Here is a 21,763-nt window from a genome sequence, read left to right as displayed (position 1 = left end):
CTGTGGAGGGAAAGCAGGGTGGGTAACTGAAAGCAAATAAGAGGGTCATGTTTCCCAGATCTTGAGTTGTTTAGTCAGACGTTTCAAGCATATCCCTAAGGAGAAGACTGGGAGAAGCACATACCACTAATTTAATTTTTCTTGTTTGGGCCACATACCAGGGAAAGAAACAACTGGCTCACCTCCACACTGCTGATTTTGCAGTCGCATTTCTAACCATAAATGTACAGTAGTTTAACATTGTAAGAATTCTTGGTAGATTATTTAAATATGTGCTTTTGTCAGTCTATATTTAATGCTTGAACTCTGAAAATCCTTAAGAAAATTTCTCAAAGCTGTAATTGGAAAATAACCTATAATTGAAAATCTTTGAATTGTTTATTTAAAGAAAAGTCAAAAATTTAGCATTGCAATTAAAATATATGGAAATGTCTGGATTGGGTGGGATGTCTTCTATCACATTTTCAGAAAGAACTTGCTTATTCCAAATTAATGTCTGAGCACTCAAAACCCTCAGTAGGCTAACTCTGGAATAAATCCATCTATACAACCCTTGGAAATGCAACACAGATTACTGTGTACCCACAGGCTGTGAATCTGGTTACAAGTAGGACAATGCCCCTATGACATCCTGCTGCATACAGGAATGAAATGCTGCTGCCACACTCAAGATAAGGCCACTCCAACTTAAGTCTGGAACTACTAGGCAAGGATTTCATGAAATACAGCAAGGAGGCATGAGTGAGACTCATATTTCTCTTCTCTGATTTTGCAAGCAGCTAGAAGCAATAAAATAAAAACAAGGCAGATTTGCTAATTAATCATTCCTTTATACATTTCCCTGCTTTGGGCCTGACCCTAAGATTTAATGGGAGTCAAGGCAGTAATGCAGCTCTTTAGTATTCTTCTCCTATTAAAAGTGACAAGTCAACCTAGCAAATCCTTACAATGTGTTCCACTTTACTGTCGTGATGAATATAATTGTAAATTACCTGGAAGTTAAGATTTGAATTTAGAAATTAAGTTTGAGTGATTAAAGGGTGGTAGGACCCGAACTAAATTTGCCTTTGCTTCCACACCTCCTGACCAAATGTTCTAAGGTCCTGCTTTGTGTCTCATTCGATTCAAACCTCATAAAGCCCAACATCCATCTCTACTACATTTGCTCACCATTAGCATTTAGCTAAATGCAAGCACACAGTTGCTCAATGAATACTTGCGAGCACAATAACATTTAGGAATTCTTGAAAATGAAGATTTCCTACAGAATATTTTTACAAATTATTCTGTAGCCACAGTCTTTGACCAAATAAAACAGTATGTTAAGAACCAACTCGGTTCTTAACTATTTTGTGGTTTTTATGATTTATTTATTCCATTCCCATATTTTCTCCCACCTAATCCTTATTATTAGTAGCATACAAATGTCCATCTCCCTAGAAACATTTTGGACTTTGGACATTGTGTGTACACATACATATATATGTATATATATACATATATATACATATGTAATCCTTCGCTATTCTTTGAGTAGGGTTTGAAAGATAACTTGTACATGCACTATTAATTTTTCAATGTACAGTTCTATTAGCTTTTACAAATGATGTAGTTGTGTAGCCATCACCATAATTAGGACATATCCATAGTATTCTGTAATACCACTATTGTGCATTTTATATTACAGTTCTGTATGTATATCTGTTTGCATACCTATCTTCAATACCGAACCTAAAACTCCCTAAGGAAAAAGAAAAGCATATTTTTTACCCCTCAAATTCTACTGCTGTTTATGACAATAAATGTGTATTGAGTGAAAGTGTTGAGAAACCTAATCATCTCGCTGATACATTGCACTCAGTCTGGAATGTGCTACTCATACACTTTACATACAAATATAAGCCAGCTATATTTGTAACATAAAGTGCTGTGACTCTCCACACATCAAAAGACACCAGAAAAAGTATGTAACAAGGTAGTACTTACCATCTCCTGTTTCTGCACAGAGCTGTAAGCCCAAATTGTTCTGTGGATTAATCACCCAATGATTGCTGGTTACAGTGATATCAAAGACAAGCCAACCCACATCTAAAGCTTGGGCCTTTCTTGTGTCTAACAAGAACAGATCTGCATCTCTGAGGAGAAAAGAACAACAATTAAAAACAAACAAACAAAAAACAAAAAAATTCTGACAGATTGAACAAAGATCATTATTTCCTATGTTTAAGTGAAAACCGTCCAAAAAATGGTTTTAAACTAACAGGAGTCAACAAAAGAACAAAGGGGAAAGGTGCCACAAGTGAGTGCTCCAACCCAAACCTGAGTCAGAAAAGTAATATTTGAAAGAAATTTCCGTTTTGTGGGATCTTTACTGGCCTTTGCAAACTGAGTGATCTTGATTTGTCAAATTATTTACTTATTTTGGAGTTTGGGGCCACACCTGCTGATGCTCAGGGGCTGCTTCCAGATGTGCTCACAGGAATTACTCCTGGCAGGGCTTGGGGTGCAGGGCATCGAACCCAGATTGACCACATGCACGGAAAGCACCCTCCCCGCTGTACTACCTCCTCAGCCCCCAGTAGGCATGATTTAGTTCCTAATAATCAGTGTTCCTGAAAGCACTCTGTAAGATGCCCTCACAGAAAGAAAAATGGCAACAATTAAACTGAATAGAGTGGAACTAAAAGTGACTCCTGCTGCAGCTGACCTGAATGTGGAGTCGTGAGAAATAGAGCACAGGCAGGAGGTATGATGCAGGTATTCGTGTTAGAGAGTTTTCCATTTTTCAACTTTATTGTCAATTTTCAAATTTTATTATGTCAATAATATGTGATATTATTAAGAGAGGATAAGAGAGGATATACAGAATGAGCCTGTGGATTAAGGATAAATCCCGTGAAACAAGCAGCACGTCTACTCAAACTTGCTTTGACATCTGTATGCATTAGTCCCCTAGGGCGAGTAATGGCTAAGAATATGAATGCATTGGGATCACCGTCACAGTGTTGTTATTAACATTCATCCATCCTAATGTTAACATTAAATTTACACGTATATAGATATTTATTTAATTATAAGGAATACTTTTAATTCCTGACTATAGGTAACCTGGGATAAATATCCTGACATTTAATCTTCATATTTCTTCCATATTGATGAAATTGAGGCTGGATAGTTCATGGTGAAACATCACACCTTCCTCACAGTGAAACAGGAACACACCATCATGCATTTTATGACCTTTAATATGTGGCTGAATATGCTTAAGAGCATATTATTCATATAGAGTCTCTCAAAACGATGTCATCATAATCTATATTGAATAGTGTTCTACTGCATTTACCATCTATTTAATTAGAGACGTCACTTCACTGTGACCTCTACTGCATAATTAGCAAAAATGTAATAAAACTGAATCAAGTACATCTATTAAAATTTTAGAATGACGGAATACTGAAAACTGCACTAAAAAAACTGAACTAATTTTAACAGAAGTCAAGTTATCTCAGTAAATATTTTAAAAGCTACATATTTCTTGTTGTTACTGTTTTTGACATATCAAATACGCCACGGGTAGCTTGCCAGGAGTCTCACAATGGAGACGTTACTGTGCCCACGAGAGCAAATCGATGGACAATGGGACAACAGTGCTACAGTGCTGCATATTTCTATCAGCTTGATTTATGGCATTATTCCATTAACCTAGAGATGTTAAAACTAATGTATTGTGATGAACTAAATCATCCAGTTACCCTGCTTTGAACTATGTAATAAACTTCATTCTCCTTCAGAACTTTAAATTGCTTACCAAACAATGAGTTATAGACACAATATAGAACTCTGGGTGAGGTACCTCGAGATATCTAACAAGCATGCCCTAATAAAAATATTTTATTAGTTACAACTTAAATTTTAAAGACCTATTACATTCAGTATAATGAAACATCAAATTATATCTCTTCCTCCTCACTTGGGAAATTTACCAAGTAGAATCCAAGAAAATATGGATCATTATTATAAATTTTAGAACTATGGTAAACATCCTTGAGTCTGCAATCTTATATATAACTTAACTACTTAAATTTTTAGAGTTTGTTTTAATTTGAATTATGGCAAAAAGTTTGTAATAAACTCTGCAAGTCAAATGAGCCATATTTTGATTTAGTATTAAAAAACTGAAAAAGTAAAAAATAAAAGAGGTAAATTATGAAAGTTGTTTCAACTATCTAATAGATTTAAGCAATTCTTTAGAGGAAATCTATTTTTTTAATGTTTTTCTAAAAAGGAACCCTGAAAGTGTCCAGACTCAAGCTCCATTTTTTTGTATCATTTCTATGAAGAAAACAGTTCCAGTTTTAATGAATACAGTTAGGGAAAGCACAGCCAAAGTATTCAAGAAATCCCTGAATACCTAAATTTCAATAATGCAAATCTTACCTCACTGGAGGTAATTAAAGGCAAAGAATAATGTATGAAACAGCCATAAATTTCTTGTTCACCTCTGAAAAGTTAAGGCTCACTTGTTTTCATATGCTCCATGATTTCCTAGTCCTGAGAAAAAGCTATTTATATTTTTACTGATAATATCTATCCTTAAATTTATGCTTTCTTCTTTTATATAACAAATTTTTCTTTTTACCTACAGACACCAGAATATGCTTTGGAAGAATCAAATCTATTAACAAACACAATGGTGAAAATTCTGTAATTTTACTCAAGTAAAAGTCTTCTAGAATAGGCTTTTACCAATTAATCCCCATCACTTTTCAGAAAGTTTGGCGTGATTTCTTTGAACTTCCTTTAAATTTTGGCTAACTGAAAATAATTTAACATACCAAGTATTTCCTATGAGCAGTTAAAATTAGCTTATTTTATTGTTTTAACATTTTACCTGTTAATTATATATGATCCTTAGTATAACTATTTTCCATTTCATACACAAATATAACCATAAGAGCCATAGAGCCATAGAGAGGATAGCAGGTAGGGTGCTTGCCTCGCAGACAGTCCACCTGGGATTAATCCCCAGAGCCCCATATCACCATCAGGCCAACCAGGAGTGGTCCTTGAGCATAATGTCAGGAGCCCTGAGCACCAAAGGTTGTGGCTCCAAACAGATATGTTTCTATGAAACCATTAAAATGAAAGTCTGCATTCTGCACTCATTTGTGGAATATAAAATAACATAATATGAGACTAATACCCAAGGACAGTAGACACAAGGGCCAGAAAGATTGCCCCATGTTTGGAAGCCTGCCTCATGAGCTGGGGGAGAAGGCAGCTGGGATAGAAAAGGGATCACTAAGTCAATGATGGTTGGAGGGATAGTTCAGGATGGGAGATGTGTGCTGAAAGTAGATAAAGGACCAAACGTGATGGTCTCCCAATATCTGTATTGCAAACCATAATGCCCAAAAGTAGAGAGAGAGTATGGGGGAAATTGTCTGCCATAGAGGGAGAGGCAGGGTTGGGATGGGGGGAGGGATTCTGGGGACATTGGTGGTGGAAAATGTGCACTGGTGGAGAGATGGGTGTTCGATCATTGTATGACTGAAATTCAAACATGAAAGTTTTGTAATTGTAGCTCACGGTGATTGAATAAAATAAATAAATAAATAAAGTCTGCATTGTTAGAAAGGAAATCAAATTTGTGTACATGGAATATGGAGGCAAATAGTTCAACAAGGTATTCTATTAATGCCCTTTGGTATATATAATAAAGCGACACTGGCTGAATCACTTAAAAACAGAAATTTATTATTTCATAGTTTGGGAGGCACCAAGTCCAAAATCAAAGGTGTCCCCTCGGTTGTTTCCTGTGAAGGCTGTGAGGAAAGGACCTTTCCTTAGTCACTCCCCAGCTTATCCCTCTGTCTTTGCATCACTCTCCTCTGTGTGTGTTTCTGTGCCCAAACTCCCCTCCTTTTTAAGGACTGTAGTCACACTAGATTAAGAATCACTCAATGATCTTATATTGACTTATTGTCAATAGAAGACCCAACATTTATTTCAGAAACATTAAGCTGCGCTAGAAATTAGAACTTACACTGATGAACTGTGGGAGAGATGACAGAACATAATTCAATCTCAAGTCTTAGAATATTTTTAAAAAGTAAGAATAATGCTTAATGTGAATAATCTGTTTTATTAACGTAATGTTAACATTTAATATTTTCAAAAACTAATGAAAGTAAATTTATATTTGTGGGAGCATTTATATTTAATTGATTGGCTTTCTTTTTATGCAGAATTTGAATATTTTCACTCTGCTATAGATCTAAACAATAATTTCTTAAACAACTAAACAAAGCCATCATGAATTGTTAAATATTAAATACAAAAAATTTTCAACATGCAGACACTTATTGGATATTAAATATATGTATTAAGTATAGCTACCCAAAGGTAAAAATCCATTTTTTGCAGATATGTTTATAATTAAACATAAATATATTTGAATAGCTCTTACTTTAATCATTATCAGATAACTCATTGGAAATTAGTGGCCTTATTAAAAAATGTTATACTGGAGTGCTTTTTATTTTACTGAGAAAGGAAAATTTTACATATGTGCCTAGGGAGTCTTAAACTGCTAAAATGATAATTATTTTACCAAGAACTAAGCAATAGAAGTCAAAATTTGAATTAAACTCATTCATACAGTATACCTGAAAGAAGAGATTATATACATTTAAGACTATAATGATGTAGCTGCAAAACTTGAATTTTCACCTTTACATAAATATTAGTAAATCGCAAAAAAAAAACAGAGTTTGGGGATCAGACAGAGTTGAATAAAATAGTTTCTGTATCCTTGTTGCCATATACATATAAAAAATAGTGTGATGCTTCCTGCCTTAAAAGACTGTGTAAAGAACTAATACAATGCAATCTGATTGCCTGTCTACAGGAGAGGCTAATTATAGTTGAATATTTAATGTTCTGCCAATAGTTGACTCTGAGTTGTAATCCATGAAACTTGAAAAATTGTTATGATGTGTGCATTGCCTTCAGTAGACCTCAGTCTGATGCTTAAAGTTGACCAATAAAACTGATTACAATAAATGGTAAAAAGAGGAAGAGGTGACGAATAGAAAAGAATATAATATAGAAAGGAGAACGAGAAGGAATGGAGTCAAGAAAGGGGGAGGGTGGGAAAGGGGAGGTATACCAGGCATATCGATGGTGGGGAATGTGCACTGGTGGAGGGATGGGTGTTTGATCATTGTGTGATTGTAACCCAAACATGAAAGCTTGTAACTATCTCACGGTGATTCAATAAAATTCAAAAAAACAAAAAAAGAAATTTTGTATTTATTTCCAGAAGAAGTATGGTCTCAAGATTCAATTACTGACATCTCTTTATATCACTCTTTTTAAAAAAAATCAATAAACAAGGTCTGGAGAGAGTTCAGGAAGAAGAGTTGCCTTGCATCCTGCCGACCCTGATCCAAATCCTTTGTACCCCATGGTCCCCCAACACCTCCAGAAGATATTGCTGAGCACAGACCAGTAATAGCCTCTGAGCGCTGCCAGATATGGCTCAGCCCCATTGCAAATCACTATACAGATACAGTCAGGTGTCACATTGTGTTTGTAATGATTGTACATCTAAAAAGACTAAACACAGGTAAGCAACTACGATTTTAGAAATTCAAGGAAAATTTTCACACATATACTTGAGAAACAAGGAGTAAGATTGTATTTTATATTTTATCAATAATTTTAGTTACTATAATTAATAACATCAATAAACTATCATACTTCTTACTATTTTATTGCACTGACTATAGGTCTATATCTAAAAAAAACCTAACATATATTAACATTTGATTTGCTCCTTATTTTTTTTGTTAGTTTATTTATTGAGCCATATGGAAAGTGCTCAGGGCTTATCCTAGCTCGATACTTGAATCACTCCTGGCAATGCTTGGGAGACCATATCCAGTTGCTGGGGATAAAACCTGAGTGACACATGCAAAGCTACCACCTTAGTCCCTATACTATCGCTCTGATCATTGTTTTGATTTTTGACCTGGTAAAAGTTGCACCATCTTATATGATCATATCAATATTGTGCTCTCCTTATAAGTAGGCATTTACAGTGCATAAATATGCATGCTATGACCAAGGATATGATATAAGTGAGATCTCAGCCAACTCAGGGTTCTGTTATTGAATGCTACCAAACTAAATCATGGATTACTAGAAGTGAAATGTAAATTAATGAGCCAAATTTTTATTTTTAATTTAATTTACTCTTTAATTTTTTTAACTTTTTAAACTTGATTTAATAAGAAAAAGTAAAAGAGAACTAAAACTATTTCTCATGGTCAGTCAATTAAAGAACCAAAATCCTTGTTTCCAATTTTATTTTCAAAAAGTTTTTTATATTATGGTTGTTCATTGTTTGGTTCTGATTTGTACTTCAAAACTGTTGAAAAATCATTTATTTTGCATTGCAGTACTAAAATATTGATGACAGCCACCATCTTAAGACAAAATGCACAGAAAGGAAATGGAACTTCAGAACTTCATCATTACATTAATTCATCCATGAGTCTATCCATTCGTTTATTGTTTCAATTTAACATTTATAGACTTACTATGATGGCTTTATGTATTAGTTTAAGTGACCTAGAACTATGGTGTACAGTCCTGAATTACAGCTGACTACAAAAAAAAATTAGGTGAGATTTAAAAAGTGGAAGGGAAACAATGGCCATATTTATATTTGTAAGAAGACCTTATGTTTGGATGCCCTGTCAAGATAAAACACCTTATTGGTGTGGGAAGCAGCTAGGCCTAGAGCTTCTTTAGGTTCTAGTTAATCTCTTAAAAGAGTTTCTCCACACTCAGAGGGGTAGGCATGAGGGCATGTAGGTGAGCAAGGATAAGGTAGTTAGGGAATCATCTGTGTCAACGTAATTGAAGCATAGGGAGGGGGTTCAATTTGTCCTCCGAGATCTAAGATTATTTGAATAGGTTTTCCACTTTTCTTGTTTCACCCAGTTCATATGCATCTTTCCTTCCTGTCTGGTCTGAAGACCTTAACTCCAGCATCAAATACAGAGCAATAGACTTATATAGACTGTTCACATTCTCTAATTGCATCAGATCAACTCCGTGCAATAAATACTCACAGGATCTCTCGTCAGAGAGATTTACATTGTTATCTTATGTTTGGTCAACTATATCATAGAGAGGAAATACCTTCTACTCAGTGGAATAAGCACTCAGATTATGAATTTTGTCATGGAATTCCACACAGTATTGCTTTTGATCAAGCTACTAGTTTAAAAGAAAATTTGGTGTAGATTGGGGCTGGAGCAATAGCACAGCGGGTAGGGCGTTTGCATTGCACGCGGCCAACCCGGGTTCGAATCTCAGCATCCCATATGGTCCCCTGAGCACCGCCAGGAGTGATTCCTGAGTTCAGAGTCAGGAGTAACCCTTTTGCATCACTGGGTGTGACTCAAAAAGAAAAAAAAAATTAGTGTAGAATAGGCTCAGGCTTTTGAAATCCACAATTCATACCATGTTTAAGAAAACTGTGTTCCTATACTATATATATTAATGTTCCTTTACTAATGTTAATATATTTTATTACAGAGAGTCTCTTGCCCACATGCCTGGCTGTCTTCCCCGGGGCCCCTTGGAGGGGATGGGCTCCAGCTTCCCTCCCCACCTCGAGCAGAGCTCCCGGCAGCCAAAGACCACCGGAACCCAGCTACAGCCATGCTCGAGGCCCCTCTCCACACGTTCCGGGCCTCACGCATGAAGGTACTGGCAGAGGAACCCAGGTGTGTGTAATCCCATCAACGGCCAACATCCAGATACTTAAACGCCAGCTCCCAGAAGCCCGCTGCTTTGCGGCCACACAATATCTTGTAGCCTACTTCCCCCTGTGGGAGAAATTGGCAAGCTTCTGAGAGTTTCCTGCCCACATGGGACAGCCTTGCAAGCTTCCCATGGTGTATTCATATGCTAAATCCAGTAACAAGCTGGATCCCATTCCCCTGACCCTGAAAGAGACTCCAGTGTGACATCATTGGGAAGGCCCGAGTTGAGAGAGACTTCTAAGATCTCAGGGAATGGACAAATGGATAGATTACTGAGCCTGCTCGAGAAATTGATAATTAACGGGATTTCGTGGTTGTGATCGTGATACATATTTAATAATTCCTTTATACCCTTTCCCCATCTGCCAACTATCCAGTATATGCAGCTCTGAAAGTAGCCAGTCACTTATATCAGTATTAGAGTTATAGCATTGCAATTAGTAAATATAATTCGTCTAGAAAAGAAATGAACAATATCCAAGAATATAGATAACACTGGAAAGTAAGAACAGTTTCAAGGTGTAGGGCACTTGTTTACATGCGGCTGACACAGACTCAATTCTCAGATGGTCTCCCACGCCTTGCCAGAAGCCACGTCTGAATGTAGAGTTGGGGGTAAGCTCAGAGTATAGTAGTGTGTGGTCCTCTCCAAGACAAAAAAAAAGGAATAGTGCCAGAGAGAGAGCGAGAGAGAGGAGAGGAAAAGTGAGAGAGTGTGAGCAAGAGACAAAGACAGAGAGACAGAGACAGTGTGTGTGTGTGTGTGTGTGTGTGTGTGTGTGTGAGAGAGAGAGAGAGAGAGAGAAAGCATGAGAGAGAAAGAGAGACCCTGCCCTGGTGGGGCAGGAGGGAAACTGGGGACACTGGTGCTAGTAAATGTGCACTAGTGAAGGGACGGGTGTTGGACCATTGTATGACTGAAACTCAATCATGAGCAACTTTGGGGAAAAAGATAGGTGCCAAGCAGAAAATGTTGGACTACTGTAACTTTTTGCTCTGTCAACATAAACTATAAATAAATATCTCAGAATTCTCTTCCTTGTAGGGTTCTGTGTTAGCCATAAAAGAAACTTTTGCAGGAATAGAAGCGAGGCGGGGGTCATTCATGCCTGGAAGGCTGGAAAGCTCCAAACTGTGGGCGCTTAATTGTTGGCTCTAGCTCTCAAGGATCTCAACTCTTTCCCCTGCAGATCACCATGATTGAAGGGAGAAGCTCTGGGTGAGGATGTGGGTTGAACTCCTTCTGGCAGTTGTAGTACAAATCCTTATCTACTTCTCATTCTTTCCTTCTCCATCTGCATTCTTCCTTCCTAGACATCCGTGCTGCAAAGCTTAGATTCACCAGAGCACTACATACCAGTTTAGGCAGGTCCCAAATTAGAAAAAGTCAAATAAATGTTAGTTATCCCTTTATGACTCCCCATGGTTCTGATGCACATAGTAACATGGGCATGTGGTCTGATTTGGAAATGAGGTCTTTGCAGTTAGCAAGCCATACAGTTAAATAATGTCACTGGAGCAAACTCCCACCCAACAGACTTTTAAGAAACATTGAGCAAGACCTAAGGGAAGATGCACCATAAAGTCAGATGTAGACCCTGGAAATGATTCCAGGGTTGCTCCCAGGCAAGGAATACTAGTGGATACCATACTCAGAATGAAATAAGGAAGACAAATCCTCCGCCTAGAGATTTGGGAAGGAATATAATCCTAGAAACCCCTTGATTTTGTTTGGGTGTGGTTGAGGGCTTCTGGGTTTTTTGTTTTTATTTGTTTTTAGCATCTAGTCTATGAAACTGAAAGATAATAAATTTATATATTGCCTGAGTCTCCCAGATTTGGGTCATCTGTTATAGAAGATTGATAAAACTAATACTGTCCTCAATTTCTGATATTTTACATATTTAATAGGAGGTTGTCAGCTATATAAAATACTGATTAAAAATAAGAAGAATAAAATCTCATCCATAAGGGCTGGTAGTGAGGAGGCTATTGGCAGATGATAGGTCGAGTGAAATAGAAGAATCAGATTGCAATTGTTGAGGGGGGTGAAAAAATATATAAGAAAGTGAAGGTTTTGAAAACAGTTTCAGACAAGATAGAGAAGAGAAATAGAATATAAGTTTGGCAGTCAGAACAAAATTAAATGGAGTGCTTTCTTTTTGTTTGTTTTGCTTTTTAGTTAAGGCAATTTAAAAAGAAGCTATTTACAGGACATATGTAAATCCATACTTAGAAAATAAAACTCGTAGTTTCAACATAAGAAAAAATGCACAGGGGACAAAGTGATAGTACATCGAGGAGGACATTTGCCTTGCACTCGGATGACCCAAATTCAATCACCGGCATCCCACATAGTCCCCCGAGCACCACCAAGAGTAATTCCTGAGTGCATGAGCCAGGAGTAACCCCTGAGCATTGTCGGGTGTGACCCAAAAATCAATAATAATAATAATAATAGTAATAATAACACACATAGTAAATACAGATCTTCCAAAATATGCTCATGCTCGGTCTCTATGCATGGATTTCATATGCAAGACTTCTTTATAAATTAAATCACTTATTTAGAAGTGCAACTTGGTAAATTAATGTGCACTGAATTAGTTCTTAGATGGGACATCCATTTGTCTCTTGCTGAAATTTTCTTGATCAAGTTTTATTTATTTAGGCAAAACCAGCAAAAATAAATCCAGTTTGCCACAGACTTTATTTGGCAAAACTGCTTTGCCCAAATAAATATTGTAGCAACTAAATGCTCTTACCTGCTTCTAAGTATTATCAACAAACTTTAGGATCCTATTACTTGAGCAGAAAGTATAAAACTCATGGATCCTCTGATGAGCATCACTGCAAGTCTACACTTAAACCTAAGAATTATAATGAATAGAATTGATATCTACTTTAATTTCAATAATAATTTGTTAAAGGTAGACTATGCTTAGTATTAGAAAAGAATCATTCTGCCCTCTTTCGAGATTCTGTTTGTTCTTTAAATGAACATTAAAATAATATCTGCCAAAATAAAGAATAATAATATGATATGTTTCATTAATTTATCACAGGGATAAAATGATACACAAATATAATTACCACACTTGTGTTTTCTTATCAAAATACATTAATGGCGGGCAATTTTGAATATCAAGTATATTAAGCACAAATAAAACAAAATGTACTTAATTTCTATAAAAGCTTACTGACAAACTATACCTATAATCCTGGTAGAGAAATATTTTTATTTTATTTAATCTTGGTAGTGCTGATTGTATGTATAATTCACTTAAAAATAATTAACTTGAAAACTTAACAAGAGTAAGTAAAATCATTTTAAAATCCAGTAATGATAGGTAATCTGAGAATTTTATCTTAGGTTATTATTATTTCAATTGCATGTATATGAACAATACACATACACTAATATGGGGGGGGAGAAACAAATAAATAGCTAACCAAGTGATGACTCTGTTATCTAATCAGAAGCACAAAAATCTTGCCAAGAAAAGCTATGGGAAATTGCTTGCATTATGCAGATAAATTTCAGGCAAAGGCTTGCAATATTGCCCCATAATCATAATACATAAGCCTTATAATCCTAATTTTATTATCACTATTGAATCTCTTCTCTCACCATTCATCTCCTTTTGTCTTAGAATAGGACCTCAAATATATTATTTATTTATTATCAAATAATTAATCCCACTATGAAAATTCAATCACTTTTTTTCCCGCAGAATTTTTGTTTTATTTCAATAAAACAACTAAATGTAGTAATAGGTACCCATGAAGATAATATCTTTCTCTGGGTATTTGACAGGAATACACCATATCATTTAAGAAAACTTATGTGAAGCTCTAAGATGGAACACAGACAACAAATCATATTCTATGTGGTTTATAATCTAAAAATTTCATCAAAACTGTTAGTTTAACATACTAGAATTAAATAGTCCTAATTTCCAATTTCCAATTATTTTTCCTAAGGCAAATATGAAATAATAGAGGCTGGAGCCATAGTACAGCCGGGAGGGAGTTTGCCTTGCACTGGCCTGCCCAGGGTCGATCCCTGACATCCCATATGGTCCCCCAAGCACCACCAGAGGTAATTCCTTAGTGCATGAGCGAGGAGAAATCCCCGAGCAAAGCCAGGTGTGACCCAAAAGCAAAAAAACAGAAATAATAAAATTCTATAAACCTCACAGCACATCAATTTTCAGAATGTCTGATTTAATACTATATTTTGATTTTTACCTTTACAAATGCAGACTAGTAAAACAGTAGTACTAAATAAAATTAAATGTAAACATAATAAACATGGAAAAACAAACTGAATTCTCACTATGAAAATTCAATCACTTTTTTTTTCCTGCAGAACTTTTGTTTTATTTCAAGATACAATTAATGTCTACTGGGTATCTTTAGCTATTTTTCTCCTGCAGAGAAATCTATACACATGCTATTGAGTAGAATATATACATTAGAGGACCACTTGTTCCAAATCAAAAGCAAAAGTAAAATTATTAACATAGTCCCATCGCTTTCAAAGGCACCAGAGTGAATGTGCAAAGGTATCCATGACATTTTTAAGTTCTTCTGTACTACAACATTTTCGATCCAAAATACAAAAAACTCAAAAGAAAAACTACTTCCATGACATAAATTATGCCCACTTTTAGATTTCTAATTTTCAACTGAAGAAGGATAACTCAAGCTTTAGCTTTACCTTTTGGCCAGATCACTCACTATCTCGAGCTAGGGCTCTCCTGCCCTGGCGGTTTTGCAGTCAATCTAGCTGCATTCCTCCGGGAATTCCTACCCACAGCATGTTGGTACCTCACCCGAAGCCTCCCCAGGTGGCAACACCGAAACAATAGCCACCCTTTAACTAAGCATCTCTTGAGGACAGATTGTCATTTCTGAGAATCCCATTGCTGTTGCCTGCATGCTGAAGAAAGACCAGCTGTGCTGCGACCTGCCCTCTACCCTTAGAACAGCATCCGCCAGCTGAGGGGCCTGCTCCCTCCACGGCTCTCCAGAGACCATGAAATCCTCCTGAGTGGAAATTGTCAGGGCGTTCTGAATTATATGCACAGAAAAATCACAAATCTTAAAGAAGCAGGAGGTGGGAGATGATGTAAACACAGAGCTGACTGTGAACTGGAATGATGACAGCTTAACTAAATAGATCCAAGTCGTGTAGGTGGTTAATGACATCGAGCAGACTAGCTTAAAATGTTTTTACAATGGAGTACAAAAATTTATATTCATAGCAGAACCTTAGGAAAAGGTTGAATTATACATAACACATTTTCTTGGGGGAATATATCAATACTTGCATTTATGAAAAAAATTAATTCAAGTAAAGCACTTAGCACAGCGCCAGACACAAAGTGAGTGCCCATTAACTAGCCGTGTGCCAACTGCCTTCCTAGTAGCAGGACTGGCGTCGATCACTTTTATTGGTCTTATTTAGTTCTTGCTACATTGAAACATTTTAACGCGTAGGAATATTTTTTGAGGACACACCTCTCTCTTTCTCTTTGCTTCTTCCTCACTCTAGAAATTCCTCATCCCCTTGAGAGGCTCATGTCCAGGAAGAATTCCTCTCGGTGGCATCTCCCAAAGTACCACCTACAGGAAGAATTAATTTTCCCTTCATTTGTATTTCCACAACACTTGGTGCACACTTACATCATGGCGCTTAGCACATTGTTTTATAGTTATTAAAGTCTGTGTGAGGCCCGCTTTGAGTCTCTGAGCTTTTGAGATCCTATTTACTGGGCCTTCAGTTCCCTGCGATTTGCCACTGGTAGGCGCCCAGCACAGCGTGCCAAACTCTGCTGAATTATCTGGAAAATTCAATCATGTGGAAATCTCATTTCCCAATAATGCCGATATATGAGGTGTGACTGATGAGCAGTGCCTTCTATACAGAATTTAAGGCTGTCAAACCAATATGAAAAGATTAAATAAGTGAAATGATGCAGAGCATTATTTTTTTCTACCAAGAAAAATAGAGCTTTGGATAAATATCAGAACACCCCTTTATATTGCACACATTAAAATCTGAGTGAGGATAAATGGTGGAGGTGAGAGATGGTAGGAATAAAATACATAATTTAATGAGTTTGAAGTCTCACTTGGATAAGTAAGTATGAGTAAGATGACATAATAGGTCTTTTTTCTTTTATGACTACATGACATCATCAAAAACTGGGTGGCTATCAGATTAGATAATATATAAAAATATAATCATAAACAAAATATTCATTATGTATCCCAAATAGATTTATTATGTTATTTTAATATAATAATATTCATCAGTCAATGTTAAAAGACAGCATTATTGTTTAGTATAAAAATGTAGCTTGCCCGGTTAATCTCAGAAGGAAAAATGTATATTAAAAAAATAAAACTAGTGTATTGAGATTTAAAAACAAAACAAAACACTTCCCTACAGACAGATATCAGAGCTGAGCTAAAAAAGGAAGAGAGATCTTTTTGTCTTAAGGCTATTACTCTTAAAATAACAATGTTCATAGATAATATTTATTAAAATGCATCCTCTGAAACAGCGTTTTTTAGAATATTAAGTATATGCTTTCAAAGAAATATTTTATAGCCAGTAATTTTTTTTTTGCTTTTTAGGTCACACCCGGCAATGCACAGGGGTTACTCCTGGCTCTGCACTCAGGAATTACCCCTGGCGCTGCTCAGGGGACCATATGGGATGCTGGGAATCGAACCCGGGTCGGCCGCGTGCAAGGCAAACGCCCTACCCGATGTGCTATCGCTCCAGCCCCCTATAGCCAGTAATTTTAAGGAGGACTAGGTAAAATAAAATTAATCGTGTAATTAAACTTTTCCAAGACTTTGATATTCTGATATGCATTATAGATTTCCTAGAAGATGCTCTAACAAGAAGACATTTAAATGCATTTGACACCAGAAGCTTTTAAAAAAATTTTTCTTACCTCATTGGAAATAAATAGAATTCTGTAGAACAGCCATAAAATAAAACAGAACAACACTCTGGCACACTAGAAGCCTAAGAAAAAAATCTAAACAGGAAGTAGAAATATTCACCAAGAAGAGAAGAGGTTTGTGGTAGGAGGAATATGATCGAAGGAACATGATGGCTATCTTTAAGGATCTGCATCTGGAAGAAGGACACCGTTTCTATGAGACCTAATGAATGGAAGTTAGCATGAAATGGACTCTATCTCAATAAAATATTTCAATAAGAGTTTTTAAATGTTAAGAACTTTTCAGCAAAATGTGAATAATCACCTGTGAAAGGTATTTCCCAAGAACTTTCTGCACTGCACTAAATTAAAGGTCAGAAAATGCCACTGAGATTCCATTATTACTTTCCTGCCTGACGACTCATTTGCAGTAGTTACTAACTAAGATTTCATGCTTTCTGTCTTATGCTCTTACATGGAGAAGTCATATTATATATTGAAACATGCAGTCTATAGCTAAGCTATATCCTCTGCCTAAATTATTATGTTAAAGACATATACAGGTGATCAAACCAATGCAAATATAATCTTATCTCAAAATATCAAAACACATACACTAGTTATGTGTAGTCAGGAAAAGTAATGTGATCTCTCTTCTGTAACTTAAAAACACAGTGATTTAAATCACCATAATTAGAAATTCAGGACCAGAGCAATAGTGGGCAGGGTAGGACACTTGTCTTGTATGAAGCCAGCCTTGAGTTACATTGTCAGCATCCTATACAGTTTCTTGAGCTGCACCAGGAGTGATTCCTGAGTACAAAGTTAAGAGTAAGCCCTGAGCAGTGCTGGGTGTGGCCCCCAAACCAAATAATAATAAATAGTGATAAGAAAGAAATTTCATATATTCATAATAAATTGAATAATTCCACATTGATAATATGAGACAATAATCTTGAAAGGTACACTTGGGAAAACAGAGACTGTTTCCTCTGAACCTTAGCACAGGAATATGGAAAGCTGGGGAGTTTCTAAAGGCCCTTTTCAAAGCAATTACTTTTTCCTTTTCTTTTTTTAACAACCTTGTAATGTGATTCCTCTCAAAGAAAACATGACTTAATATAGTACCTGGATTAAGTCATGTATATTATCATAATTTAATGTTTGTCATGATAATAATTTACATATAAAGTTGATACCTATTCGCATATTCCTTGATGATCTGATATATGCTAATCTTAATTGTTTCATTTTCAAATCGATTGTTGCTCCGGTCTTTGTATATCCGAAATTCCGCTGCTGTTACTGCTTCTCCATGAGGAATTTGAGTAAGATCAAACCTGAATTCTTTGTAATGCCTCCGCTGGTGAGAAAAATCCTTGTCTCTTTCAACTGGAAAAACAAAGGAAAGGAAGGGAAATAAAGGTTAGTTCTTTATACAATATGGAAATTAATGATAAATTCCTCAGCTTTCAAAATGAAAACAAACAAGTAATCTATTATAAAACAGGGAAAATGCTAAACCACAGACTCATGTGTGTTTCCAGTTGAAGGAAATTCCACAAACTGACAACCTTTAGTTCAAAAGCAATATAACCTCTGTGGTTCTAGACAAATTCCCGGAGCCTAACTGGAAAGGCTCTCTAAATAAGTCTTCTAAAGTGAAGGTTGTAAAGTGATTGCTAGCATGTACCAAGTACCAGGACACAGAAGGGCTCATACAGGAATTAGGAATACATTAGAGAAACCTCTAGAGTTCCAAATGAATTTAGTGGTGAGATTTAGCACAGCCAAGAGACAAAAAAGCAAGAAGAACTAAGGAACTGCGGGCACATAAGGACTGTTTATGGCATTCTGGAGGTCAAGCAAATAAAACACATTCATTTTCATAAGAATTATTACTTCTAAAATGCCTGTGTCCCAAGATTTTTCCCCTTTCAGTAAATGAGATTTTGCTTTAAAAAAGTATTTTAGTAACTTTTTTGGTTGTTTAGTATAACCTCTTTGAGAGGATAAAGCCTCTCGAGACCTGTGTCTGTTCTTACTAAGAACTAAAAGGACAACTTACCTGTCTCCTTTAGCAACCTTCCTACCAAATGAAATCAGAGAACTTTCCTCTTGGAAATATTAAAGAATGCACAAAATTTAGGACAGTGTCAAGCATGTTATGGTGTGTTATCAGGTGGCCAGAGAGATAGTGCAGGACTGAGGCATAACGCCTGGAGTACAGTGACCCCCATTCGACCCTCAAGCACCGCACGGTCCCCAGCGTGAGTAGAGCTCTTGCTTGGCCAGCATGTTTCTGGCACCTGGGCATGCACCAGCGCTACCTCCATGGGCTCTTGCATTGAACCATCTTCCCCTTGGCCAAGAGTCACTTGGAGGGGTGGTCGCTGGGTCGCTGGTGCTCTCCATCCCGAAGATAGGAAACCTAGGAACAAGCCCCGAGTGCCCTACCTGAAGCCATCTAAGTCTACCCAGAATTCTCTTTAAACATTACTTACTCAAACATTTACAAATACAGTATCATTAGATAGAATAAAATTTCTTAGCAGAGATTTGTTTCTCAAATGCCAGTTACCTAGGATGAAATGGGACAAAAATCACAAAACAGCAAAATAGCAAAGCACACGTGCAAGATTATGAAGCACACGTGTGATTATTGCCTAAAATAATGTTTTTAACATGTTTCTAATACACCGTCGCTATAATTTTGTTGCAAGAAGGTAAGAAATATATATACTGTGCAACTAGATTAACACATTCAAAAATTTGACGGATTCAAACACATCTCAATTGAAATTACATCAACACTACTTTCAATATGTGGAGTTTAGTGGATACTAGAGGAAAGGCTAAGATTAAGGAGAAGAGAAGGGGTCACTGACATCTATGGCTGACCGAGGGGGCCAAGGCCACTGGGCCTCTGTGACTAATTGTGGATGGGTTTCCAGTATGAGAAGAAGTTTCTGGCAATGGAACCCACAAATCTTTGTCTTTATTCTCCAGAATAAGCCCTGGCTTATTTTCTCAGATGAGTCAACTCATCTTTGTCTTCACCTCACACACTTAAGTCAGTGGCGAGAAAAACATAAGCTACACCTATATATGGTTTTCTCCTGTGGACCTGGCAGAAACAGGGCTGGCAGGCTCCTGATCTGCCGCCTCACGTGATTCCTGGATTTTGATTTTCTTAAAATATCATTATCTCGGTCCTTAGGTCCATGCCCAGAGATCACTCATCAACTTATATAAATAACAATAACCCCAATTTTAGGATCCATTTTGAACCAAAATTCAAACTCCTCTTGATCTGAACTTCTGCTGTGTAATATAATTTGGCACAGAATGCTATTCATGCCTGTCCATCTGTGCTTGGCCATTATGATGAGGCCATATGAAAGAGGAAATTTATTGCTAAAAATTACTTACACACGGAATATCTGATCATGTAAAAGAGGAAAAGCAGGCACAAATTTTCTTTACGAAAACAGTTTATTATTTATTTACTTTGGGTTTCAGTCTATACCCAGCTCTGTTCAAGGCTTACCCCTAGCTCTGAGTTCAGGGATTACTCTTGGCTGGGCTCAAAGACCATCTGGGGTACCAGGGATCAAACCCGGGTGACCATGTAAAGGGAAATGTCCTACCTGCTCTGTTATTGCTCTGGTCTCTAAAAAATTAAATTTAATTCATTCTATTCTTGTTTCTTTTTCTCTGATACAAATTTAAATGAAGTGGTGACATTACTAAGCACTGCTTAAATGGAGCTATATTACAAGCATTGGTCTAGCATCTTATTGCAATTAACATAATATTTCATGGCAAACTCTGAGGTAGTCTCAACTATTCACCTTTTTGTCTGTTTTTGTTTTTGTCACTGTGCTCAGGGCTTACTTCTGACTCTGTTCTCAGGGATCACTCCTGGTGCTGCTGAGAGACCAAAACTGAATCTGGGGGTTGAATCTGGGCCACCCGCACACAGGTCAAGAGCCCTCCTCACTGTACTATCTCTCTGGCCCCTATTCACATTTCAAAGGAAAAGTCAGGCATAGAGAATAAACGCTTTGGCAAAGAATATGAACCCAGGCATTTGCTGCCACCAAACTATAGTTCCTAAATGACAGGATATGCTGCTTCTGAGTATAAACTTATTCCACTTTATTTTTAATAAATAATTAAATGTTAGTTTATAAGTTCAAAATTTTAAAACTTCTGAAAATGGCTTCAACCTCAGTTGGCAGAAGATGGGAACAAACTGATGGAAGTGATTTGAAATCACCATTCCACTTCGCATGAGCATTAATTGCGTTACTCCAAAAATGATCGTGCGTTTGATAAGGTTGCACGAACACAGACCTCACCTGAGGAGCTCCATAATTTTTAATACATGCACCAACTAGACACTCATAGGTATATTTTCTCTATACTGAAACTCAAAATGCAAGTCTATGTTTTAATAATCATTATTGCATTTTTATTAAGAATCAATTTTGCATTTGTAATGTAGAACAAATAAATATGGTCTGAGAATTAAAGGTTGAGACCTGGGTTTGTTAGGATCCAATCTCAAGGAAGCACCTGCACATGAAGATGAGTATTGAATTCTTATGATATATAAAGTCTTCTACTGCTCTGGGATTCCCCCAAGAGATGTCAAAGTAATAAAGTGGGAATCTTGTATTTCAGCTGTTAATATAAACTTTCAGTTTTCTAATCCAGGCTTTTAAACCTAATCCCAGGTGGGACAAAGATTCAAAGAGTTTAATAAATTTTTACATGAAATATACCACACAGAATAAAGTTGCTTGACAAATTTGTCAAGTGACTCAGATTTTTATATCCTCATGCTCTGAGCCATAATTGCACTAGCAAATTGTATAGATGATGTTGGAGTGAGTAATGGAATACAACCTGGTTTTATGTAGACTCAGACTCCTACTAATGATTCTAACA

General features: G+C 36.5%; 1 protein-coding gene across 1 annotated transcript in view; it reads right to left on the bottom strand.

The window, feature by feature from the left end:
- BMP5 (bone morphogenetic protein 5) overlaps window positions 1-21,763 on the bottom strand; it is a 115,532-nt gene that overhangs the window by 47,400 nt on the left and 46,369 nt on the right. The window contains exons 2-3 of the mRNA XM_004615792.2: window positions 18,007-18,199; window positions 1,987-2,135 (exon numbers count right to left, since the gene is read on the bottom strand). Of these exons, the coding sequence (XP_004615849.1) occupies window positions 1,987-2,135; window positions 18,007-18,199 (342 nt within the window). The remainder of the gene's footprint in view (window positions 1-1,986; window positions 2,136-18,006; window positions 18,200-21,763) is intronic.

This window comes from Sorex araneus, chromosome X (assembly GCF_027595985.1).
Source record: "Sorex araneus isolate mSorAra2 chromosome X, mSorAra2.pri, whole genome shotgun sequence".
Classification (NCBI taxonomy): Eukaryota; Metazoa; Chordata; class Mammalia; order Eulipotyphla; family Soricidae; genus Sorex; species Sorex araneus.
Note: the sequence above shows the minus strand (reverse complement) of the source record. Positions and strands in the feature narration are given on the sequence as shown.